Raw genomic sequence first — 25490 nt, forward strand, 5'->3', positions numbered from 1 at the left:
TCGCCTGATTTCACCCAAACCCGAATGGATCAGGAGCCACAGGCAGCAGAGAGGGAGAGCTGAAGAGAGGAGAGTCAGGATCCACACACACACGCACGCACACACACACACACAAAACACAAACACACACACACAGAGTCCCAGATTGGTTCTGTAAGCGCCATTTTCCACAGGGCTGCTGGCAGGAAGTTTGAGAAAGGCCTTGGGAGAGGAAGCACCGGAAGAGACAGGCAGAAAACAGCAAAAAAAGAGAAAGGCAAAAGAAAAGAAAAAGGAAGGTTTCCCCATCCTGCCTTTCTCTGTGGGAGCAAAATCCCCCTGCCCCAGAAAGCCAGAGAAGCCCCCGCCGTGCCAGCTGCTCCACAGGTCAAACACGCTCTAGGTCCCCCCGCCCAAAGCTGCAATGGGAGCCCAGCCCGTGATGCCAATCTTAGACAGGGGTTGCAGCTGCTTTTCGCCCTTGGACAATGATGCCCGCCTTCCTCCACTGCCACCCCATGCTCAGCTCCAGGCAGCGATGCGCCCCCCCTCGGCTCCCCCCACCTGTCGTCCTTCAGGAACTTTCACAGGAGCCCCATTTCACGGAGGGGAAAAAACCACCCAGGGCAGAGGAAAGTAGGTGCCCTAAGGCAAAATGCCCGAAATTGTGCCATCTTCACCCCAGGGAGGCTCCTGGCTGCAGGAGTGGCAACTGCAGGAGGGCAGGGAAACTGCCTAGATCCAACGTCCTGGGTAGGAAGCCAAGTCATCGGGTTGCTAGCTTCACAAATGCAACGATTCACTTAACAACGGGTGGCAAGAAATGCTGTAGAACGGGGCAAGACTCCAATGTCTCGCTTGGCAAGATATACATTTTTGAGCTCAACTGTGGTTGTTAAGTCAAGGATTACCTGTATAGTTAAGGGCTGAAATCTCAGAAGCCCGGGGTCAGGGCTCTAGGTTGTCTTTCCCACAAGTAGCCAAACAAGAGGAAACAAGCCACCATTCTGCTTGGCTTACGACCCTTCACTTAAACCGTGGCTTAAAATGGCAATGGCTTTGGGGAAAAAGGGAGTTGAAACCCATCCTCAAAGTTTTGTAACCGTCGCACCAGGCCTGGAACCGCACCGACTACAATTCAGGCGCGTGTCCACTGTCTCACATCTACGACAATTGCGGTGTCTTGTGGTTACCATTTTGTGATTGCAATTTGCAACCTGTTAACGCTCACAAGGTTATTGCAATTTGCAACCTTCCCAGCTGGCTTCGTACAAAGAAAAAATTTCAGTGGAGGAAGCCTGGATTTGCTTAACTGTTGCGGTGAATAGTTAACTTATGGTTAAAAAACAAAAAAATTGCAAAATTGGGTTCGGTCGCGGGATGACTCATTTAAGGACTGCATCGCTTAGCGGCTGAAATTCCGGTTGTGGCGTAAGTTGAGAACTCTTCTGTAAAAGGAGGGAGGGTGTCTGCTTTTCTGATGTCCAGAAATCTTGAATTAGGGGAGTTTCAGAAAACTACAGATACCAATTCTGACCCCCTGCTAACCAAGCACAACTCCCAAAAACTTGCAGTGGGGTGGGGGTGTGGGGAAAAGGGGGGAATGACAGCTCTCTTTTCGTTCCCCCAACCGGATCACATTCCTGTGTCTTTCCTAACTGGATCCCCACCACCCATTTTTTGGCCTGGCGGGCAGCTCTGGACCCTTGGCGAGTTGAGTTGTGTGTGCTCTCAAAATGGCTGCCGTGGCAGAGTCCCTTTGATCAAGCTGCCTCAAATTTCTACCCTCACGAATCAACCGGGGACTTTGCGATGTCCCTGGGATCCATGGAGTGTGCTTTCCTTGTTTATTGTCTCTACGGGACGATTTAAGTCCAATTGGACTGCCCAGCTGCCAGGATATCGACGGCTTTTCGGGAGCCCCCGAATTGCCCGTCGTCTCGCCGCGACGTCATCTTCTTCCCCTCTTTTTTCCATCTTTCTGGGCTGCTGGACATGCTGCCCAGCCTTGCACCAACCTGTTGGGGTTCACCATCTTATTTTGCAAGGTGCCAGGAAGCTCTGGGGTGCCCTAGAGAAGCCCCCCCCCCGACCCCTGGTCTGTGGATGGGCAGTGGGTCATGGCATGCCAGAAACTGGGCCGTGTAAACCAGGGAAGCCCCATCCGTGGGAGGCAGGCAGGAGGCGAAACCACGTTCCCTCCGGTCCACGAAAAAACCTCTCCCCACGGAACCGATCCCTGGTACCCAAAAAGTTTGAGGGGGGCTGCCCTAGAGGGCTGGGAATCTCAGGCTGGGCTTCTTTGGGTCAGGAGTCCAGAGCAGTTCTGGGAGATCTGATGGACACTGCCGTCTTCTGAGATGTTTTTCCAATAACCCAGCCTTGTGGTCTCCCATTCCGAATACCCATCGGCCCCTGACCTGCTTAGCCCTCTCAGAATCCTCCGAGGTCAGCTCAGTGCTGCCATCTGCTGGCCATGAAAGGAAGGGACCGTAGCTCTGGGGAGAATTACCTGGGTGACTTTCTACCACTCGTCCTTCCGTCCTTCCGAGGTGGGTAAAATGAGAAGACCCCAATTGTTTGGGGCAAGAGGCTGACTCTGTAAACCGCTTAGAGAGGGCTGGAAAACACCCTGAAGCGGTATATAAGTCAAAGTGCTTATTGCCTTCCCTCTGTCCCTTCCCTCCTGGTGGTTAGAATACAGTATTGCAGGCTAATTCCACCGACTGCCAGCAGTTCGATCCTGACCTGCTGAAGGTTGTTTCAGCCTTCCATCCTTCCGTAAAATTAGGACCCAGATTGTTGGGGGGGCAAGAGATTAACTCTGTAAACAGCTTAAAGAGAGGGCTGGAACGCACTGTGAAGCAATATTTAAGTCTAAGAGCTATTGCCTTCCTTCCCCCTTCCTTCCTTCTTTCCTTCTTTCCTCCCTTCCCATTAGTTAGAATGCAGTATTTATGGGCTAATTCTGCCAACTGGCAGCAGTTCGATCCTGACCAGCTCAAGGTTGACTCACCCTTCCATCCTTCCGTCAAAATGAGGACCCAGATGGTTGGGGTTTGCGAGAGGCCGACTCTGTAAACCGCTTAGAGAGGGCTGGAAAGCACTGCGAAGCGGGATATAAGTCCAAGGGCTATTGCTATTGGGGTGGGCTAGGTAGGGGGGTCAGGAGCTCTTTTGGGAGCCAGCCAAGCTGACCAGAAAAGGCCCTGCCCCGCAGGGGGATACCTACTCAGCTGCGGAGAAGGCCATCTCAAAGTTGTGCCTCCGGTCCTGGGGCGAGAGTTGCGTGTAGTCAAAGGCCTCGGGGAAGAAGTTGTGGACGAGGGCGCAGAAGGCCATGCCGTCACTCCAGCTGGAGGAGAAGTTCTGGATGTCCACGTGCTGCCCGGGGGAGGGGGAGAGAGAGAGAGAAATCAGGGCGGTCAAGAACGAGAGGAACCGGGCCCAGGGAGGCCGCGGGAGACGGGCAGGCGCTCACCTCGTAGCCCCGTGTCTTGGCACGGCACCAGTCCAGGAGCATCTGCTTGATGGTGTTGGCGTTGGGGACCCCAAAGCTGGAGGAGCGCTGGATGGCCACCCGGGCCATCGCGGGGCTGGCGGGGCTGCAGAGAAGACAAAGCAGGCGTCTCGTAGCTGTTTGGGGGCCAGGCCGGCCGGCACAGGCACCTCCCAAAACGAGCGCTCTCCGAAGTTTTCCTTGGAGGTCGACCAGAGTGTTGGTGGCCCCAAAGTGTCACTCGGGAGGGAGGGAAGGAAGGAAGGAGGGAGGAAGGAATGAGAGAAGGAAGGAAGGAAGCAGTGAGGGAGGAGAGAAAGAAGGAGAGGACAGGAAAGGCAAGAGAAGGGAAGGAAAAGAAAGGGAAGGAAAAGAAGAAAGGCAAGGAAAGGAAGGAAAGGGAAGGAAGGGAAGAAAAGAAAGGGAAATAAAGGGAACGAAAAGAAAGGGAAGGGAAAAGAAGGAAAGGAAAGGGAAGGAAAGGAAAGGAAGGGAAGAAAAGAAAGGAAATAAAGGGAACGAAAAGAAAGGGAAGGGAAAAGAAGGAAAGGAAAGGGAAAGGGAAGGAAAGGAAAGGAAGGGAAGAAAAGAAAGGAAATAAAGGGAACGAAAAGAAAGGGAAGGGAAAAGAAGGAAAGGAAAGGGAAAGAAAGGGAAGGAAAGAGAAAAAAGGGAAGGGAAGGGAAAGAAAAGGAAGGAAAAGGAAGGGAAGGAAAAAGAAGGGAAGGGAAGGCAGAGCAACTCGCTATATTTAGAACAAAACGAAGCAGCACCAGCTGGATTCCGAAAGCCAAAGGCCTCCCTTGGGGAGCATCTCGCCCTGGGAACCCAGCCATGGAAAGGCCCTTGCAAATCAGAGAGTTCTGCAGCCCACAGGAAGAGCGTCCCTCCAGGAAGCCGCCAAGATGTCAGCTGAAGGAGCCAAGCTTGCCAGCCTCTTGTCTGTTTCCTTCCGGAAAGGCTTAGGCTGGGAATGGGGAGCAGGAATCCTTTGGGAAGGGTGGGGGGAAAGGGGAAACACTCCAATCTCCAGCCTCCTCCCCCCCCCCACCCCAACCTGTTATAATTTACTAGCTAATCCAGGGAGCAAAATGAGCAAATCTCAGTGGGGCTCCTTCACTGGGGTTGGGGGCGGAGGGGGATTAAAACAGAAGCAGGGTTAAAAAGTGGATGACCTCCAAGGTCCCTTCCAGCTCTCTTCTGATCGATTGATTGATTGACTGTCATTCACATTTCGTCTCCCCTTTTGCATTCTGAATGATTTTGATCCTTAATTATTTTATTCCACCATTTCTTTGATATTAGTGTAAGTTGGCAGCAAGTTGTCCCACAGTAAGTTGCCCATGGGAAGTTGGCCATGTTGAGTTGGCCATGTTGGGGAGTTGGCTATGGGGAGTTGACCAAGGTGAGTTGGCCAATGGGGAGCTGGCCATGATGAATTGGCCATGGTGAGTTGGCCATGGGAACTTGGTCATGTTGAGTTGGCCGTGGGAAGTTGGCCACGGGGAGTTGGCTATGGGGAGTTGACCAAGGTGAGTTGGCCAATGGGGAGCTGGCCATGGGGAGTTGGCCATGGGAACTTGGTCATGTTGAGTTGGCCGTGGGAAGTTGGCCATGATGTGTTGGCCTTGGGAACTTGGCCATGGGAACTTGGCCGTGGTGAGTTGTCTCATTTCTTCCCCCTTGAGCCCAGCTCCTCACCTCCCGCCCTCCTTCTCCAGCTTCTCGATCATGGCCTTGCGCGCCTGCGAGGCGGACATCTTGGGCATGGCCTGGGCCTTCATGATCTCCTTCTTCCTCTCGGCTTGGCGCCGCTCCAAATCAGCTAGACTGCTCCCAGACCTGGGGCTTGGATCCTCCCTTTCGAAGATGCTGCACCAAGGGGGTGGAAGAAAGAGGACAAAAATGACAAATTCAGCTCCAAGTACTTGGAGGGTTATTTATTAATTCAATTAAATAGCATCCGTTGTCTGTCCCCTCCACCCCTTTTTTTCCCCAAGGGATCTGTGCAAAGTTTGGAAGTCCAATCAGGTTGGAAAACAGCCCATTCTGAACAGAAAACCTACAAACACACCCTCCCCTATGACCGTCATAAATGTGAATCAGTTGGCAAGCACCCAAAGGTAAATCACATGACCTTGGGGATGCTGCAAACAGCCATAAGTGTGGAAAAATGGTAATAAGTCGGCTTTTTTCAGTGCCGTTTGTTAACTTCTGTAAGACTATCAGTACCACCTGAGCTGTGTTCACATAACAGACTTTTAAAAGGCATATTACATTTAAATTTCCTGGGGGTTTTTGCAGGCAGGCCATTTTCTGCTTCTTACTTTTTAAACTGAAAAGAAAAAAAAAATACTTTTTAACCCTGGCAAGCAGATATTAATGTTCCGGGGCTCGAAACCAGAACTGTAGAGTTTCCAAGGAGAGAGAAAGGCAGAAGTGCTCCCTGCATCCTGCATTCCCAGGGTCTCTTGCTTTTTTTATTATAAACTTGGAGGGGAAGGAGGAGAAGGAAAAAATAAACGAGAGAGAGAGACAGAGAGAGAGAGAGAGAGAGAGAGAGAGAGAGAGAGAGAGAGAGAGAGAGAGAGAGAGAGAGAGGAGAGGGAGGGAGGGAGGGAGGAGGGAGGGAGGAAAGCATGTTGGGAGCCAAATTCAGAGAATTCGAGATCTGGAGGAGGGGGCTCTGAAAGCTCGGTGCTTTTGGGCAAGGGTGCACTGCTTGCCAACCGCAGGGCTGGAGGGTGGATGATGGGTAAGAGTGGCCCCTTCTTGCCTTTCGTGTTTTGTTTTGATTCGAGTTATTTTTAGCCCGGTTTTCTTCTCTGCGTATTTTCAGGGTTGGTGTCAGCTGCTTGGAGAAGTCTTGTTTAAAAGCAGGATATAAATAACACCTGGGGGAGGGGGGGGAGGCATACGGTGGAAGGAGCTCAGTTCAGCCCCGGGCCTCACTCCATTTTACCAAGGGAGATAAGTTACCGGCCCTCCAGGTTCATTTTTTGGGGGGGGAACCCTTGACTGTTTTGGGTCCCTTTGGGTGGGGTGGGGGCTACAAATTCTGCTTCCCCTCACCTGTGCATTCACACACACACACACACACACCAGGCCTCCTTTTCTTCCTGCGTTCTCTGAGTACTTCCTAACGTAAGATCAGCCTCCTGGGCGAGTCCGCCTGGGATTTGGCTGCACCCCAGAGTGTCAGCATTGCATGACTCAGAAAACTCAGGGAGGGGGGGGTCTTACCTGCCCACTTTCTTGGAAGACGACGAGCTGTAGGACTTGGTCTGGAGAAAGGTGTTGCCGTCTTCTGGAAACAGGGCAGGAGGAGAGAAAGAGGAGGAAATGACCTCTGGTTCATTGGAAGCACCCCTCGAAGTGAACTTTTCCCCAAACCAGGAACAGGGCTCCTTTGGGTTCACCGGCCCCTCTCCCCTCCCAAGGACCCTTCCCTCAAATCAGCCCTGGCATATTTTGGGTGAAAAATCAAATTCTGCAGAGAGGAATTTCAATCCTAAGGGTTGAAAATGCAGCCCCTTGTTTACTTACGACTATAACCGTGTTGCTTGTACCTTTAACATTTATATTGTTTTACTTGTTTCCTAGTATGTTTTGATTGCTTATTAGTAACCTATGACTGTCACTAAGCGTTGTATCTTAAGATTCTTGATGGATGTATCTTTTTTTCTTATGTACACTGAGAGCATTTGCACCAAAGACAAATTCCTTGTGTGTCCAATCACGCTTGGCCAATAAAGAATTCTATTCTATTCTATTCTATTCTATTCTATTCTATTCTATTCTATTCTATTCTATTCTTTCTATTCTATTCTATCTTCTATTCTATCCTTTCTCATTCTATTCTATTCTATTCTATTCTATTCTATTCTATTCTATTCTATTCTATCTTCTATTCTCTTCTATTCTATCCTTTCTCATTCTATTCTATTCTATTCTATTCTATTCTATTCTATTCTATTCTATTCTATTCTGTTCTATTCTATTCTATTCTATTCTATCTTCTATTCTATCCTTTCTCATTCTATTCTATTCTATTCTATTCTATTCTATTCTATTCTATTCTATTCTATTCTATTCTATTCTATTCTATTCTATCCTATCCTATCCTATCCTATCCTATCCTACTCTACTCAAAATTGGTTGTCTAAGCCAATGTTTCTCAACCGTGGTGACTTTAAGAGGGATCAACGTCAATTCCCAGAATCCCCCAGCCAATGTGGCTTAGGATGTGCGGACGTGAACTTCCATGCCAGCTGGGGAATTCTGGGGGTCAACGTCCACCCGTGGCCAACTTTGAGAAACACTGCTCTAACTCCACTCACCTTGACACGCCTGCAGCTAGATTAACCAGGTTTATTTAATCGGGTTGGGTTACACACACACATACACACACACACACACTCAGAGCCTCTCTTGAAAGAAATCAAAAGAGAAGGAGGAAAACTTACTTTCTGATCTCTTTGTGTAGCTTGCCTCCATTGTGACGGTGCGGGATGCTTTGTTGCCATCTTCTGGAATAAAAATATCAAGTAGGGAAGAGGAGACAGGATTCGTTATGCCAGCCAGGGTTGTTGTTGTTGTTACTATTATTATTATTATTATAATACTAGCTGGATACCCAGGCTTTGCTATGAAACTATGTGATTGGGCTTAGTTTTTGTGGAGGAAAAATAAGGGAAAAAATTCTCCCCCTGACTACCAGCAGAAGAGACTGACCGACAGCCATTGGTCAGAAATGACAGAGGCGCAAGGGGCTCTTCAAACTTGGCCAAGTTTAGGACTTGTGGATGTCAACTCCCAGAATTCCTGAGCTAACCTGACTGGAGGAGGAATTCTGGGAGTTGGAAGTCCACAAGTCTTAAACTTGCCAAGTTTGAAGACCCCTGATCTATCACCTATCAATCTATCATCTCTCTCTCTCCGTACCTACCTACCTACCTATCTATGTATGCATCTATCTATCATCTATCACAAGGGCTTTCAAACTTGACAAGTTTAAGACTTGTGGGCTTCAACTCCCAGAATTCCTCCTCCAGTCCTGTTAGCTCACGAATTCTGGGAGTTGAAGTCCACAAGTCTTAAACTTGCCAAGTTTGAAGACCCCTGATCTATCACCTATCACCTATCATCTCTCTCTCTCCGTACCTACCTACCTATTTACCTATCAATCTATCTATCTATTATCTATCTATCTATCTATCTATCTATCTATCTATCTATCTATCTATCTATCTATCTATCTATCTATCTCATAGATATCTATCATCTATCTATGTATGTATCTATGTATCTATATATCTATATCTATATATCTATGTATATCTATGTATATCTATCTATCTATCTATCTATCTATCTATCTATCTATCTATCTATCTATCTATCTATCTCTCTATCTAGATATCTATCTATCTATATATCTCTATCTATCTATCTATCTATCTATCTATCTATCTATCTATCTATCTATCTATCTATCTACTATAGCTATCTATCATCTATCTATCTATGTCTATCTATCTATCTATCTATCTATCTATCTATCTATCTATCTATCTATCTATCTATCTATCTATCATCTATCTATCTATCTATCTATCTATCTATCTATCTATCTATCTATCTATCTAATAGCTATATATCATCTATCTATGTATGCATCTGTCTATCATCTATCACAAGGGTCTTCAAACTTGGCATGTTTAAGACTTGTGGTCTTTAACTCCCAGAATTCCTGAGCTGACATGACTGCAGGAGGAATTCTGGGAGTTGGAAGTCCACGAGTCTTAAAAGCGGTCAAAGTTTGAAGACCCCTGACGTAGGGTCTCCTGCTTGGGGTGAGGCTATTTCTCCCCCTCCCCCCCCAACCTGCCCTACAAGCCCCCGCCCCCTTCTTACTGGACTGCACGAGGCGCTGGGTTTTGGTGACCGTGCTGACGGCGGAGCCATCTGCTGAGGTTCTGCTATGCTGGGAGGTGGTCTCGGTGGTGTGGGAGCCCCCCTTCGCTTTGGCCTCTTGCAGCCGCTCGTTCCGCTCCTTCTCTCGCTGGTCTGCAAAAAGGGGGGGAGTGGGGGGGGGAGAAATTGTTCAGCAAGTGGGGGTTATTTGGCATTTGGGGGGCTTCTGGGGGCCCCCAACTCCAAAGAGCGCCAGGCAGCCTTACTCCGTGGCCTGCTTGGCGTTGGGATGGGCTGGCAAGCTTTATTTGGGGGGGGATGGACAGTGGCTCCTTTCATCTCCAAGGGCAGGCAAAGAAAGAGGAGAGAGGGGCTCAAGAGACCCTTCCTCCTCCTCCTCCTCCTCCTCCCACTTGGCTAACTCAACTTTTTCTTTTTTAGCTTTGTTCACTTTAGTGTCATTCGCACCTTGTACAAGGAAATTAAAGGCCATCTTCAGTGCACATTGTGGCCATGAAAATAAACACACAAACACCCATCCTTCGCATTCTATGCCATTGAATTGAAAACCCCTGATATTGCATGAATATGGCACTATACAGTAGAACGCAACAGAGTTCCTGCCCTGGGATAGAAGCTGTTTTAGAAGCGAACCCATTTTGGTCAACGGGGAGGGTGAGGGCATTGGCCAGAAATCGGAAGTAAACGCCTCCCAAAACTCACAAGAAAACTGCCCAAAATCGCAGTCACGAGGCTGCAGGGCGTGGCAAACAGCTGTATCAGTGCCAGCTGGCATGCCATGCCGTGCTAAGGGCCCAAACTACGATTCTGGGCCTGGGGGAGGGAAGGAGACGCCCATCAGAAGTTGTAAAGTGGGTCATAAGCAGCTCTGGGGCAGGGGTCTCCAACCGTGGCAGATTTAAGACTTGTGGACTTCAACTCCCAGAGTTCCTCAGCCAGAGTTGGAGTCCACAAGCCTTAAAGTGGCCAAGGTTGGAGACCCCTACTTTGGGGAATGTCTGTCGTAATTCTTGGACCAGCCGTTGAGCAAAAACAGCCGGTGTTTATCGTTCAAAAGCCAGGACAGGAAGTCCTCGACTTACAATGGTCCATTTAGGGACTGTTCAAAGTTACCTCGCTTCCGCTGGCGCAGATCCCGCATGGCTGCCCGGATCAGCCGTCGCTCCTCAAAGTCTCTGGTCTGGTCCAGCTGTGGAGACAAGAGGCGTAAAGCTTTTGGGTCAAAGCTCACTTAAGAAATATCTCTCGCTTAGCGACATAAGCTCAGTTCGTTTGGCACTTTAGTTGTTGGCGGCCATTCAAAGGAGAGAAAGGTGGGTGCTTATCTCGAGGGACTGTTTGGGACTCGTTACAGGCTGGGAATGCACATAATTCCCAGCGCTGAAATAAAAAGAGAGTTGTTTAGACTAAGCACGTGCTTAATTACGGTCTTAGGAAGCCTGGGTCAGAACAACTATCTGCAAACTGGAAGGACTCACCCAAGACAGCCATACCCCCACCCCACCCCTTAATTTCCTCTTCCAAATATCTCCCCGCACAAACCCTGATGCCTGCCAGTCTAACCAGCATGGGGGTGTAGGGAGTACAGATTTCCACAAGAGGAAAGGCAGGCTAGGCAGCTGCTACTGTTACCATCTTATCCAAGACGTCTTCTTCTTCAATTTTGCTCAGCTCCTCGGTGCTCAGACGATTCGGTTTTCGCTCTTCCTGCACCTTCTCCGTCCTGGTCAGCGGGGCCACCTTGGGCTGCGTGGGTAACTCGGCATCCACCTGAAAAGACAAGGACGGCACGGTGAGGCTGGACCGGCCGCTCAGCCTCCTGGAGGGACATCTGGGTGAAATAGGAACGGGACTTAAAAGAGTTATATGCCGCTTTGCAATGCGTTGCAGCTCTCTCCAAGCGGTTCACAGTCAGCCTCTTCCAGCCCCCAAACAATCTGGGTCTTCCCGTTTTGTGGGAGGATGGAAGGCTGAGTCGACCTTGAGCCGGTCAGGATCGAACTGCTGGCAGTCGGCAGAGTGAGCTTACAATACTGCATTCTAACCACTGGGATGGGAGGAAGGAAGGAAGGGAGGGAGGGAGGGAGGGAAGGAGCACCTTTGGGGACAATCACAACCGGATTGACTGAGAATCTCCGTAGACTTTCAAGAAAGCCAAATCCACAAATTCCATCCTTGGCACAATCTTTGGGCGTTTTGGCAAGCAGCGTTGGATTTCCAGGAAACTCTGATACAATGCAAAGCACCCCGTGGTGGGTTTTTTTTTTCCAGGAAGATTAAAGGGCTTTAGTGGAAAGCTGGCTTTGGGAACGGGGCTCAGGGCAAGCTTGGCATCTCCAAGCAACAAATGTTTGTGCCAACTCCCCTGTTGGCAGAATCCTGGCAGGACGCAAGGCATGGCACCAGCCAGGTCGGAAAAACACCCACGAGGGCCATTGCAGACATGGAGACCCTCAGCCAAAGGTGCCAAGCAAAGAAGGCAGAATATCCTCCAACGCCTGGCATCGCTGTTTTCCACACCAGGCAGCATGAGGGCACAGCTTATTATAGGTCAGCATTCCCTGGCCAAAAAGACACCTCTTTGCGGGCTTCCAAAAAGTTATTCTCGGGACTCCTTCAATCCATTCGGCAGAAGAAGAAAAAACAACCCACAGCCAAGTTTACAATCTCTTTTGTTGTTTGATCATTTGGGTTCTCAAGAGCTGCTTCTTCCTTATTTCCTGAAAACCTGGGAGAAATATCCCACCCTCTTTTCCTTCCAAAAAGGCCAACCCACCTCTCCGCGTTTTTTCCAAAGGCTGCAAGATATATTCTCAAGTCTTTCTGCCAAAAAAAAACTAATGCACTCCTAAATTGCATTAACAGAGGGATACAATCGAGATCAATTGAGGTACTAATACCTACTCTATAAAGCCTTAGTAAGGCCACACCTAGAGTACTGCATCCAGTTTTTGGTCCCCACATTATAAAAAAGAGGTTGAGACTTTGGAAAAAGTGCAGAGAAGAGCAACCAGGATGATTATGGGGACTGGAGGCTAAAACCTGCAATGAACGGTTGCAGGAACTGGGCCTGGCTAGTCTAAGGAAGAGAAGGACCAGGGGAGACAGGATAGCAGGCTTCCAGTATTTGAGGGGCTGCCCCAGAGAGGAGGAAGGGGTCAAACTATTTTCTAAAGGCCAGACAAGGAATAGTGGATGGAAACTGATCCAGGAGAGATTCAACCTGGAAATAAGGAGAAACTGATAGTGAGAACAATCAACCCATGGAACAGAAGTTGCCTTCGGAAGTTGTGGGAGCTTCATCCCTGGAGGCTTTCAAGAAGAGATTAGACTGCCATTTGTCCTGCTTGGGTTGGGGGTTGGACTAGATGACCTACAAGGTCCCTTCCCCAATTCTGCATTTCCACGGTCCGACTCCTGCGCTTCACCTCTCCAGCCACCCGCGTGTTGGACCACAACAGACCTAATGCTGGCCGAGGATCAGGATTCCCAGATCCCACCTATCTTCGGGGATGTCCCGCATTAGGGAAGACCGTGCTTACTAGCTGGGGGAAAAAGCAGGCAGGCTCCGATTCACGGAATGGGAGGAGGGGTAGAAACCGAAGGGCTGGTCAGGGTCAGCAACGAGGGTGGGGAGGGGGTGTCATAAACCCTAAATGGGAATTAAAAGGCACCCAAGACCAAAGCGGAGGGGGGGGGCCTGCCGGAGCAGAGCAAAGCCGAAATTCTGGGGTGGGTCAGGTGTCCGGAGGCCCCCATCCCACTCGCTCCTCCGCTGGCCGGAGGGATGGGAAGGCAGGCCAGGCCAAGAGCCCATGGCAGCAACTCTTTCCAAGAGCTGGTGAAAAGAGAGAGACTGGACAGCCGAGCCTGGGAGGTTGGACTAGATGACCTCCAAGGTCCCTTCTGACTCTGTTATTCTGGCATCCCAGGTCAACCATTCAGTGGAAGGGAGGCTTTTAAGGAGAGACTGGACGGCCATTTGTCTGGAATGGGAGAGGGGCCTCGTGTCTGAGCCCGGGGGCTGGAATAGATGACCTCCAGGTTCCCTTCCGACTCTGTTATTCTATCTTATTCAGGGCTCTCTTCTCCCCCACTCCCAGGAAATCCTTCTGCACACCCTCTCCCTCTCTCTCCTCTCCCTCCTCACCCCCTCCTCCCCTCCTCTCTTTCTCTCCTCCCCTCTCCCCTCCCCTCTCCTCTCCCTCCCCTCTTCTTCTCTCCCTCCTCTCTCTCCCTCTCTCTCTCCCTCCCCCTCTCTCTCTCTCCCTCTCTCCTCTCTCCTCCTCTCTCCTCCCTCCCTCCCTCCCTCTCTCTTCCTCCCCTCCTCTCCCTCTCTCTCTTCTCCCTCCCTCCCCTCTCTCTCCCTTCCTTCCTCCCTCTCTCTTCCTCCTTCCCTCTCTCTCTCCCTCTCTCTCTCTCTCTCTCTCTCAGGCCTTTCGCATTCCATCACTAGATCTATTCGCTTTAATCTGCTCGATTCCAGAAGGCAGATCAGATCCCCGTTATTTCCTGGCCGTCCCCCACCAACACCCCCACCTAGTTTCGCCAGAGTGAAAGTTTCCTGGGAATTCTGGGAGGTTTTAGTAATAACCCCTCTAGGCGCAGCCACTCTCCCTCCCGGCCACCCCAGCCCCTTTGGCCATTTTGCATCTAGGAAAAACAGCCTGGCTTTTCCTTTGGGGGGGGGGGGGGGAAACACACCAGCCTCTATTAATAGGATGCTATATTTTCTTCTCCGTAAGGAGACACCTGCAAGGCTGCACTACGCGCCCCCGTTCCCTCTGCAGGAGAGACCCCGCTGCGCAGATTGCAAGAATCAGGATGTTTTCCCCCCTCCCTCCCCTTAATCTCCCCCTCCTCCCTAAACACAACAAAGCGATACGACATCATAAAGCAGTACGCATTTTTTTCTTTTTTTTTACTGGAGCCGCCTAAACTTCCACGCGCCTTCTGCCGGCACCGAGTTTCTTCGGCGTCGCTTTCCGCCACGTGCCGGGCTTCAGTCCTCTCCTTGTTTGAAAGTTAATTTCAATTTCTTTTGGGGAGGTAGGAATCTCTCTGCCCCCACCCCACCCCGCAAAAAAAAAAAGAGTCCCGGGATTTGGGAGTTTTCGGAGGAGCAGACCCGGAACGGTGGGTTTTTAAGGTGCTGACCGGGGTGGGAGAAGCGTCCGTGTTCCGTCTTCGTGCCAGGAGGAAAAAAACAGGGAAACGACCGCGCCCTTCTGCTCCAAGAAGTGGGTGGGTGGGTGGGTGGGCACACTACTCGCTGCTCCCTGCAGCCGAGGGGCTCTCGGGTTTGCTGTTGCTGGACTCAAGCGTTTCCGAAGGCTTCGCAGCGTCGTCAGAGGTCGGGCGGTGGGTTGCCAGCTCTTGGTTCGTCTCGGTGTCCTCCGACGCCGGGCTGGGCTTTTTCTCCTGCTTCAGGAATTGCCGGAGCTTCTCCATGTGCTGACGGAGGTGCTGCTGCTCAGCCCGCAGAGTCGCGGCCTCCTGGCGCAGGTGGCCGATGGTGGAGACCAGCAGGGTCACCACGCGCTTGGCCTCGGCCACTCGCTGTTCCAGTATCTGGCGAGGCGTCTCTTGCAAAGCCGGTTCCTCGGGGTCGGTCGTGGACGGCTCCTGCCTTTCTTCCATATCGGGGGTGGGCACCCCAGGCATGATGCCAAGCCGAGGTACACACACACACACACACAAGAAATAAAGGGGTGGCGGAGAGGCTCCCTCGCGGTGCAGGCCCGACGTCCCAAAAGAAAGCAGACCCCGGACTTCTCGGCTGCCTGACTTGGTCCACGGGTCACAAGGCAAGGAGGGTGGGCTGAGCCTTGATGTCAGTGGGCAGCTATTCTGGTCGGGGAGAAGCCCTGTCCTGGGTGGCATTTCCCCTGACGGACAAGGACAGAAGGCTGGAGAGGAGCCAAGCGACTCGGCTGGTCTGGTGGGGGGGCGGTGGAGGGAAAGGGGAGAGGAGGAGCTGGGCTTGTCCAGAGAGAGGGAAAAGAGAGAGAAAGAGAGAAAAGAGAAGGGGAAAAGAGAGAAGAGAAAAAGAGAAAAGAGAGAGAAAAAGAGAGAGAGAGAGAAAGAGAGAGAGGGAAAGAGAGAGAGAGAGAAAGAGAGAGAAGGAAAAGAGAAAAACAAAAGAGGGAAGAAGGAAAAGAGAGAGATGGAAAGAAAGAGAGAGAAAAGAGAGAGAAAAGAGAAAGGGAGAAAAGAGAAAAGAGAAAAAAGAAAGAGAGAGGGGGAAAAGAGAGACAGAAAAAGAGAGAAAAAGAAAGAAAAGAGAAAAAAGAAAGAGGGGAAAGTGGGAAAAGAGAGAGACAGAAAGAGAGAGAAAAGAGAGAAAAAAGAGAAAAAAGAGAGAGAGAGAGGGAAAAGAGAGAGAGAAAAGAGAGAGAGAAAAGAGAAAGGAAAAGAGAGAAACAAGAGAGAGGGAAAAGAAGGAAAAGAGAGAAAGAAAAGAGAGAGACCTTTTGACCTTTGCTGCACCCCCAATGGTCACACGATCAAAATTCAGCCGCTGGGCAACTGGTTCATATTTATGGCCCTTGCTGTGTCCCAAGGTCACGTGATTCCCCCTTTGGCCACCGGAACGCCATCGTCCCCTAGCGGCACGAGGCAAAAATCCCACGAGGGAGCTGAGCCCCCCTATTCCCTTCCAAATACTTTCAGCCGAGAGGGGAGGGGAATCCCTGGACTCACACACACCTGGGGGAGGAGGGGAGCATTCCTCGCAGGTCCTAGCAGAGAGGGAGGAAGGAGGAGGAGGAACAACCTGCCTCACCTGAGCGGCTGCTCCCAGTCTCCGTCCTCCCCGGCGGCCTGAATAATGCAGGGCTCAGCGGCGGAGATCGGATTCCCGGCCTGGAACCGCTTCGCCTCGCTTCTGCCCTCTTCAGTTGTGCATCCCTCCATCCCGATTCGCATCCAGGACCACGCAACCCTGACTGCTTCCACGGGAGTGCCTGCCGAAGGGCTACTTCCTCACCTGGGCAGGGGAGGGGGCTTCTCCCAGGGGGCTGCTTCTGCTGGGTCAACACAACGCCCCTTTTCCTTGCGGCCGGAAGGATTTTCTGAGCTGCCTTCGAACGTCATCCCTTCAAGAGGGGCAAGGCAGGCCAGCGCTTAGCTTAATCGGCCTGGACACCAAGAGGGGAGGGGGGAGGCTGAGGGAGGGGGGGGAGCTCCTGCCCTCACTGCAGCCAGAGAAGAATTGGGGGTGAGGGGGTTGGAAGCGTCACCCCGGTGGGTCTCCAATTGCCAGGCTAAAATTGCAACCCTCTCTTTCAAATTCCAAACTTTTATTTTATTTTGCCAAAGCAGCATACAGGTCGTCCCAAAAATTTCGTTTAGGGGCCTGAAAAGGAGATTTACGACCGTTTCTCACACTCATGACCATTTTTCACACTTACAACCGCTGCAGCGTCCCCACAGTTGCGTCCGATCAACATTTCAGACTCTTGGCAACAGGTTCGTATTTAACAACGGTTGCAGCATCCCGAGCTTCTGACAAGCGAAGTCAACGGGGAAACCAGGTTCGTTTTAACATACCGTGCGACTAAATCAACAACGGCGGTGGCTCGCTTAACAACCGTGGCCAAGAAAGGCCATAAAATGGAGCAAAACTCACTCAGCAATAGGAATAGGATTTATAGACCACTTTCCAGTGCTTTCTGGCCCTCCCTAAGCAGTTTATAGAGTTGGCCTCTTGCAAACCCGAACAATCTGGGTCCTCCTTTTACCGACATCCCGGAAGGATGGAAGGCTCGAGTCGCTGAATAACCGAGGCACAAAGTCATCCCCCCAAATATAAAGTAAGTGTAATTCTATCATCATCATCCTCTTTTAACAACCCCGTAATCCCTTGTGGGGTGAAGTCTGGGCCAACGGAATGGAGCTGAGTATTTACTGGCCGGATGCCTTTCCTGTCTCCAGTACAGAGTTTTTTTTGTTCAGCAAATCGTGCCCAGAGAGAGAGAGATATCTGCCGCTACCTAGGATCGAACTCACAGCCTCCTGATTGTGGGGCGAGAGTTACACCTCTAGGCTACCGTGCCGCTCAACTCTAACTATCGAAAGCCTGAAAAAAAGACACAGCTGCCTTAAAGAGGAGACCCAACTCCCTCCGTTCTGCCCCCACATCGCTTCCAAAAGGACAAACCGCCCCAGTAGACTGGCTTGCCAGATCTTTTACGGCGCCAACGCAGAATTTGGACCACCAGACAAATATCTCCATCCAGAACCGAAGTGTTCCTCCCCCCCACCCCTCCCTTCAGAACCGAAAACCGACAAAAGGAGACGGACTCACCTTCTCAAAGCTGCCGCTGGAGCCGCCATGGCTGGAGGGGTGATTCGCAGCGGGAGTTCCTCAGCCCCAAGGTCAGCTCTGCGGGTTTGGGGGGGGGAAAAAAAAAGGGGGGAGAGATGAGTCCCAGAAAGGCTATTGCGAGAGAAAAAGGTTAACTAGGATTTGGCCGTAGCTGCTCAAGTTCCTGCTTCACAAGAGTTTGCACGCACACAGATGTGCAAAAATCGGAGAAGAGGTTTGAGAGGGACGTGAAGCTAAAAAAATAAAATCAATCCGAAATGTTTCTCTGGACCAGTTGTAAGAAGGATCAAAGGGGTTTAATCTCTCTCGAGCGGGAGGGAAAAGGGGCTCCCTTAAATAGGAAGCATTCTGGGGGGGGGGGGCTCACCCCAAATTTGGACGCTGGGCCACTTGGCACATTATCTATGACGGTTGCAAATTTCCTAGTCACTTTTGGCAAACTTCCGACAAGGAGTTAGATTCATTTAACAATGTCAACAGCCGCAGGGAGTCACAATTGGGGGCGAGGCAGGTTTTGAAATGGTGGGAGGGGGGGGGGTAAAACTCACTGAAGAACCGTCTTGCTTAACAACAGATTTGGGGCTTAAGTCACGGTCGTTAAGTCGAAGGGCGACCTACGTATCCTGGTCTAACGCCGCTGTTAAGGCCAACGTGCTTCGTTGAAGCTGTCTACACCTTTCCAAGCAACCTTTCATCAAGCAGAATCCTGCGTTTTTTTAAGCCGGCGCCGCCAATGCCCTTCGGGTCTCCCGAGCAGCAAGGCTTGGCTGGGAATTATGGGGGCTGTAGTTCAGGGCCTGGAGGATGGGTCGGCAGGTCATGCAAAGCGCAAAGCTGCAGCCGACAAACCGGTCTTCAAAGCGAAGCCAACAGGATTCGATATGGATGGAAGGAGGAAGCTCTGGAGCGTGCAACGCAGCTGCACAACACAACACAACACAACACAACCACCAGGGACATTCCTCGGCGTCCGTAGGGGTGAGGCACCATCATCCACAGCCTTTTGTAAAACCTAGATGTTAGCCTGCTGTGGACTGTGGAGGGAGAGCTCTTATGTGGGCAACAAATAGGTTTCCTCAGCTGGTAAAGAAGGAGCCGGTGCCAGGATTTAAAATACACACACACACACACACCACCACCACCACCAATAAAACTTTCCATCCAGTGAAGTTGATAAACATCAGCCGGCCCTTTGCGTGCAGAAGTGATTTCGCCCAAAATAGGAAAATTTCCAACCTCGGGAACCTTTTCTCACACAGGAAAGCAGTTCGTGGCTAACTTTTCAACTGGTCACTGCTCTAGGACGGGGTGGGGGGGGTTGTGGGGGGGGGGTGGGCTCCCTTGGAGCAGTGCAAGCCTGCCTCTGGCTGCCCAACTTTCAGGCGTGCTGGGATCAGCCTGATCTGCAAAGCGCAGAAGAAGAGGGAGAAGGAATCAGCCGAGGGAATGAAAGGAGAGAGAGAGAGAGAGATAGAGGAGAAGGAAGGAGAGAGAGAGAGAGAGAGAGAGAGAGAGAGAGAGAGAGAGAGAGAGAGAGAGAGAAAGAAAGAAAGAAAGAAAGAAAGAAAGAAAGAAAGAAAGAAAGAAAGAAAGAAAGAAAAGAAGAGAAAGAAAAGAGAAAGAAAAAGAGAGAAAGAGAGAAAGAAAAAGAAAGAGAAAGAAAGAAAAAAGAAAAAAGAAAGAGAAAAAGAGAGAGAAAAAAGAAAGAGAAAGAGAAAGAATGAAAAAGAGAAAGAAAAAAGAAAAGAAGAGAGAAAGAAAAAAAAAGAGAAAAAGAAAAAAAGAGAAAGAAAAAGAAAAGAAAGAAAGAAAGAAAAGAGAGAAAAGAGAAAGAGAAAAGAGAGAAAGAAAAAGAAAAAGAAGAAAGAGAAAAAGAAAGAAAGAAAAGAATGAAAAAGAAAAAGAAAGAAAAAGAAAGAAAGAAAGAAAGAAAGAGAAAGAAAGAAAGAAAGAAAGAAAGAAAGAAAGAAAGAAAGAAAGAGCAGCAGCTGCCAAGCTGAAGTTTTACCAGATGTTCTACACCTCCCCACCTGGGCATGGCTGCTGCGTAGCCTTTCTTGGTAAGATAAGGACAGATGCAGCTGGTCAGTCCCTGTCTAAGGGCGCTGCCGGTCAGCTGGCCTTATCTGGGTCAGGGTCACCCAAGTGCAAGTCAAATCCAGCTTTGCCCCAAGTTTGCTCAGGCTCTTCCATGCAAGCCAGGATCTCCAATCTAACATATTCTTGCTGCTTTCTACCAGTGAGGAGGTAAGTAGAGTATACAGAGACGCCCTCAGCATGCAGGTCAATTTTATCCCCCCTCCCCCTCAAAAGCAACTCATTGCATGACCCCCTCTCTTCCAGCCCCCAAATCCACAGAGGGGGAGTGATTGCCGGCTGCTCCCCAGCCTAACATTCCTGTTTCCTGGAAGGGAGGGAAGGGAAGAAGGGAAGAAGGAAGGAAGAAGACAAGATGGAAGGGAAGGGAAGGAACGAAGGAAGGAAAAGAAGGAAGGAGGGAGGAAGGAAGGAAAAGAAGGAAGGAGGAGGGAAGAAGGGAGGAAAGAATGGAAAGAAGGGAAAGAAGGAAGGAGGGAAGAAGGAAGGAAAAGGAAGGGGGTAAGGAAGGAAGGAAAAGAAGGAAGGAGGGAGGGAAGAAGGAAGGAAGGAGCCCTTCTTGATTACTTCTGCAGAGATTTCATCCCTTAAAAAACCAGAAGGGCAAATTTTCTCTCTTTCTTTTTTCACTCCCCCTTTTCCCTGCCTATATCCCCTTTTCTGTCCTTCCTGGAAAAGTCCACAGCTATCCAGACTGGGATATTTCCCACCCACTTACCCCCTTTGCAAGGGACCCCTGAGAGAGAAACATGGGGCACCCTCCTTCCTTGCCACAAAAGAGGGGGGAAAAGATGCGGGACCCAAGGCGCCCTCGCCCTCCAACCACCCAGGGGGGCCCCCCTTCACCTGCTCGCTGGTTCCCGGGGGGTCCCGCCAGGTGGCCCCGCAGAGGCTGATGCCGGCTGTCCTTGATTTCAATGGTCAGCAGGGTCTTCATCTCGTCGTCAGGGTGGGCAGCTGGAGGGCGGACCAGGGAGCCTGCCGGGCCGTGGGCACAGCCGCTTTGCTGGCCACGGACCACCTCTGAGCCTGTGGGGGCACCCTTGGAGTTTTCAACCCCGGACCGGGCGGGGGCCAGCTTCCTCTCCTGCCATTGGCTGCCCTGGAACCGCCCTTGGGGGCCGCCGGCCTCTTTAGGGACGGACGGAGCCTGCGAAGGGGGCCTGCCCGGCCCAGCCTTGGCGTGAGAAGGGACCGTCCGGGCCGCGTCCTGCGCTTCACTGCTGGGCCGGAGCGTCCGAATGGCAGTGCCGCCACGGTCCCTCAAGGGTGAGTTGGCCGCGTGCCGGGAAGGTGGAAGATGCTGCCCTCTGCCAGCCTTCTCTCCCTTCTGGGGTGCAGCTGGAGGGTTTGCGGAGTCCGAGATGAACTGGCGAGCCCGCTCCCGGATGGAGCTGGCTCTTTGGAAGGGCTGCTCCCGGCAAGGCTCTGCAGGGAGGGAGGGAGGGAGGGAGGAGGGAGGAAGGGAGGAGGGAGATGTCAGTGGAGGACCAACCTGGGAACAGAGAGTGGTTTATCTCAAGCATCTGGGAGCCCTGCCAGCCTTGGGGGTTGGGGGGGAAGAGTTTCCGCCCCAGGAAAGCAAAGCGCTCAGCAGTGTCCTTTGCGTTCCTCCCAGTGGTATTCAGAAAAATCTGCCTTCTTTCCAAAAAAAGGGGGAAAAAAGAGAACCAACCGCTCTTCCCAACCTCACCAGGGCTTCTCTGCTAAGTTTTCAGACTTTCTGGGCCAGGCAGATCCCAACTGGGGGGCAGGGGAGGCTTGTGGGGGGGGGGTGGAATCCCCATATGTTAAGGAATGAGACAATGGTCAGTTTTGTAGCGCCCTGGGTGGGCTTTGGAGAACAGGCCATTGCTGCCTCACTCCGTAATATATCGGGCACATTTATAATGGGGACCCCTCTGTCACTGCCCCTCCTGCTCCCCCCGACTGGGATCTGTTTAGCCCAGAAAGGCTGGAAACCAGCAGAGAAGCCCTGGTGAAACTGGGAAGAGAGGCGGGTCTGTGACCATTCGCCACAGTCAACTTGGCATGGCCAACTCCCCATACTCAACTCCCCATGGCCAACTCATCATGGCCAACTCCCCATACTCAATTTGTCATGGTCAACTCCCCATGGTCAACTCCCCATGGTCAACTCATCATGGTCAACTCCCCATGGTCAACTCATCATGGTCAACTCCCCATGGTCAATTCATCATGGTCAACTCATCATGGCCAACTCACCATACTCAACTCCCCATGGCCAACTCCCCATGGTCAACTCGCCATGGTCCAATTACACCATTAATTAGAGCTACACTCATATCAAAGAAATGGTGGAATAGAATCGTTAAAGAAAGGATGCAGAAGGAGGGACAGAAAGAAATGTGAATGGCAAAAAACTAAAATATATTTTTTAATTTTAAATAATTAAATAACATTGTTAAATTGTCCCGCAGTGAGTTGGCCATGGTGACTTGTCCCATTCCGCCACAGCACAGCCTCCCCCAACACCATGGCATCCCGGGGTTTCCTGGCCCAGCCCAGAACCAAGCAGGCTGGGCTGGGGTCTCTGGGAGTTTCCCACAAACCCCCCTCCCCCCCATCTTATGCTTCTCAACCTCGGCCTCTTGAAGATGGATGGACTTCGATTCCCTGATTTCCCCAGCTGAAGCCAAGATTGAGAAAGACCTCCGAAACCTTTCCTTGGTTTTGTCAGAGAAGCTGGCAGGAAAGGAGGATGTCCAGCGGATTGTGTCCTGAACCAGGGCTGATGCCGGTTGGGACGAAAGAACCAAGAGAAAGAATTACCTGCACTAGGTGGCTTTGTAGGAGCTTCGTAGCTGTCCGTTTCTACCGTTTGGGAGGCTCCAGTTGCTAAATAAGCATTAAAATGGAAAAACAGAAGCCGTGTTAACAGAGGAAGGGGTTCAGCCTCCGACAGGCACGGACACCGATGTGGCTAAATGGCTATGACCAGATCCCTGGATCTGGATCCCACAGGCCAAACCCTCTCCACCCTCAATCTTGAGACCATCTGGAGATCCCAGAACACTTCACAACTCTATCGTCACAGCCAACTTGCCATGGCCAACTCGTCACAGCCAACTTGCCATGGCCAACTCATCACAGCCAACTTGCCACGGCCAACTCATCACAGCCGACTTGCCATGGCCAATTCGCCACAGCCAACATGCCATGGCCAACTCATCACAGCCAACTTGCCATGGCCAACTCATCACAGCCGACTTGCCATGGCCAATTCGCCACAGATGGGGGGAGAACCCTCTACTGGCAGATGTCTAAGTAAAGCCCTCCTTGCTGCCTCCCCCAGGCCACCCAGTCAATAAAACTGCCCTTCAAAGGCCCAACTGGAGCTCCTCCGACCCATTTCAAGGGGTCTGCAAGTCTCCTTCCCTCCACTCGGCCGGCTGTCCAGCAAGGCTCCCTCCCACTTGTCCTCAGCTGAGCTCCGTGGCCCTGGCTGGCCTCCAAGCCCCCCTCCCAGCCCTCGCTGCCCTCCTCTGTTGGAAGGCGCCTTTCCCGCCCACAAGACAGATTGTGTGTTCAACTGCAGAGCGCTGCCCTGACGTACCTCCCGCTTCCAAGAGGGGCCAGGCAAAAGTTGCCTCCAAAGAAGAAGAGGTGGAAGGAGACGAGCGGTGACACACACACACACACACACACACACACACACACGGCGCCTGGGCTGAACACAAGGCAGCTTTGCACCCCAACTCCCCCCCCCCTCAAAGAAGCCAATACAAGAAAAACTGGGGGTGGCAGTCGGCTCGAGCCAGCCAGCGAGCCAAGGAATGTTTTGGGGCCATGGCAGGAGAGGGAGGGGAAAGAACGAGGCCTTGTGTGGGAGGAGAAGGTTTTCCACCATGCTTTAAAACTGAGCTGAACTTCTCTGCGGATAAATAAGGGGGCTTGCAGAATGACCTCCCCCTCCATGAGATCGGCCAGACAAGGGCAAAGGATCACGGCCTCCTCCGCAAAGCCTCCCCACGAAACCCATTTTGCAGGATTTCTCCCATCCATAAACATAAAAACCACCGGGGTTCAGTCAGGGAAGCTGGCGAGAAAGAAAGACCAATAACGGCTGTTTAGGGTCCAGAAGGAGGAAGGCCAACCTCTCGGCCGAAACCTCCTCTTGGGGACAGCCCAGCGCCCTCCTCTTCCCCGTTGAGGGGCTGTCAGGAAAGCACCCCCCAATGCCCACCGAAACTCCAGAGGGGGAAAGAGGAGAGGAGAGAGGAAAGGGGAAAGAGAAGAGAGGAAAGAGGAAAGGAAAGGAAGGAAGGGAAAAGAAAGGGAAGGGAAGGAAAGGAAAGGGAATAAGGGAAAGAAAGGAAAGGGAAGAAAAAGAAAGGAAAGGGAAAGTAAGGGAAGAAAAAGAAAGGAAAGGGAAAGTAAGGGAAGGAAAGGAAAAGAAAGGCAAAGGAAGGAATGGAATGGAAAGGAAAGGAAAAGAAAAGAAAGGAAAAGAAAGGAAAGGAAAGGAAAGGAAAGGGGTAGGAAGGGAATAGGGAAAGGGAGAAGGAGGAAAGGGGCTTTCACAAATGAAGGAGGGAGAGGGCCCCAACCAAGGAAGGAAGGAGGGAGGCAAGAGATGTTCCTGACCTTATTGGGTCAAAGAATGTGAAAGGTTCAATTCTGAAAAGTAAATTCCCTTTCTGGGCAGGAACGGCAGAGAGCGGCCTCCCTGGGAGACTAAAGACCGCCGCCGCCGGGCAAAGGGGCAGGCAGCCAACTCTCCAGGCAGGAGCGGGTGGGGTGGGGGGTCTTTTAGAGCCAGGAGACCCTGCAGAAAGCACTTTCCCTGCCTCCAACCTGCAGGCCAGCCTCTCCCCCGGGGAAGGGAAGGCAGCGGCAGGGGAGGCAGCTTTGGGGCGAACCCTGAAATGTGGGGTCCCCACTGTTCTCTGAGCTTGGTGGTCTTGCGGCTGATCAGGCCACCGAGTTGGGTCGTGAAACGTCCGCAAGAAAACCAGCAGGCTCAGACAGCACCAAGGAGCCCACAGTCCTCCTCCTCCTCCAGCTACGAACCGCACTCCCTTCTAGCACTGATGACGTTACCTAGCTGGGTTGTCAAACATTTGCAAGAAAACAAGTCAGCTTAGAGGGCATCAAGGACACCACAGCCCCTCTTCCTCTTCCCTCTCACTCCTCTCCTCTCCCTTTCCTCCTCCTCCTCTCTACAAACCCCTCTCTCCCTTCTAGCGCTGATGACGTTACCTGGTAGGGTCATGAAACGTCTGCGAGAAAACCAGCTGAGAACAACATTTCCATGACGTTTTCTGTAATGGCTGCCTTTACCCCCTTACCTTCCCTGTCTCCCTCCTGGCCTGCAGCACCTCCTCCTCTCTCTTCTGGGGCCTGAGGCACAACCTGGGGCGGAAAGAAAAGCCGTGAGAACAAGATTCTGCCCCCCCCACCCCATCTCCTGGCCCTCAATATGAGCTGCAGCCAGGGGTGGGCTGCTGGGGGTCCCCGGGGGTTCGGGGGAGCCCCTAGCTAAGATTCTGTGCAGTTGGGAGAACCCCCCCAAAAAAATCCCACTCCTGGATGGCCCCGCCCTTGAAGCTCCCACAACTTCCGAAGGCAACTTCTGTTCCACTGGTTGATGGATCTCCCTGTCAGAAAATTCCCCCTTATTTCCAG

General features: G+C 51.5%; 1 protein-coding gene across 1 annotated transcript in view; it reads right to left on the reverse strand.

The window, feature by feature from the left end:
• Positions 1-25490, reverse strand: part of SMTN (smoothelin) — a 46033-nt gene that overhangs the window by 5799 nt on the left and 14744 nt on the right. Inside the window, exons 8-20 of the mRNA XM_087942604.1 lie at positions 25154-25217; positions 22635-22700; positions 20688-21269; positions 17775-17801; positions 13016-13022; positions 11048-11213; positions 10529-10604; positions 9395-9547; positions 7945-8007; positions 6722-6785; positions 5180-5350; positions 3461-3584; positions 3212-3363 (exon numbers count right to left, since the gene is read on the reverse strand). Coding sequence (XP_087798730.1) covers positions 3212-3363; positions 3461-3584; positions 5180-5350; positions 6722-6785; positions 7945-8007; positions 9395-9547; positions 10529-10604; positions 11048-11213; positions 13016-13022; positions 17775-17801; positions 20688-21269; positions 22635-22700; positions 25154-25217 — 1715 coding nt within the window. The remainder of the gene's footprint in view (positions 1-3211; positions 3364-3460; positions 3585-5179; positions 5351-6721; positions 6786-7944; positions 8008-9394; positions 9548-10528; positions 10605-11047; positions 11214-13015; positions 13023-17774; positions 17802-20687; positions 21270-22634; positions 22701-25153; positions 25218-25490) is intronic.

Source organism: Notechis scutatus, chromosome 13, assembly GCF_049901735.1.
Source record: "Notechis scutatus isolate UNSWTSFEM ecotype Mainland chromosome 13, rNotScu1.2, whole genome shotgun sequence".
NCBI lineage: Eukaryota > Metazoa > Chordata > Lepidosauria > Squamata > Elapidae > Notechis > Notechis scutatus.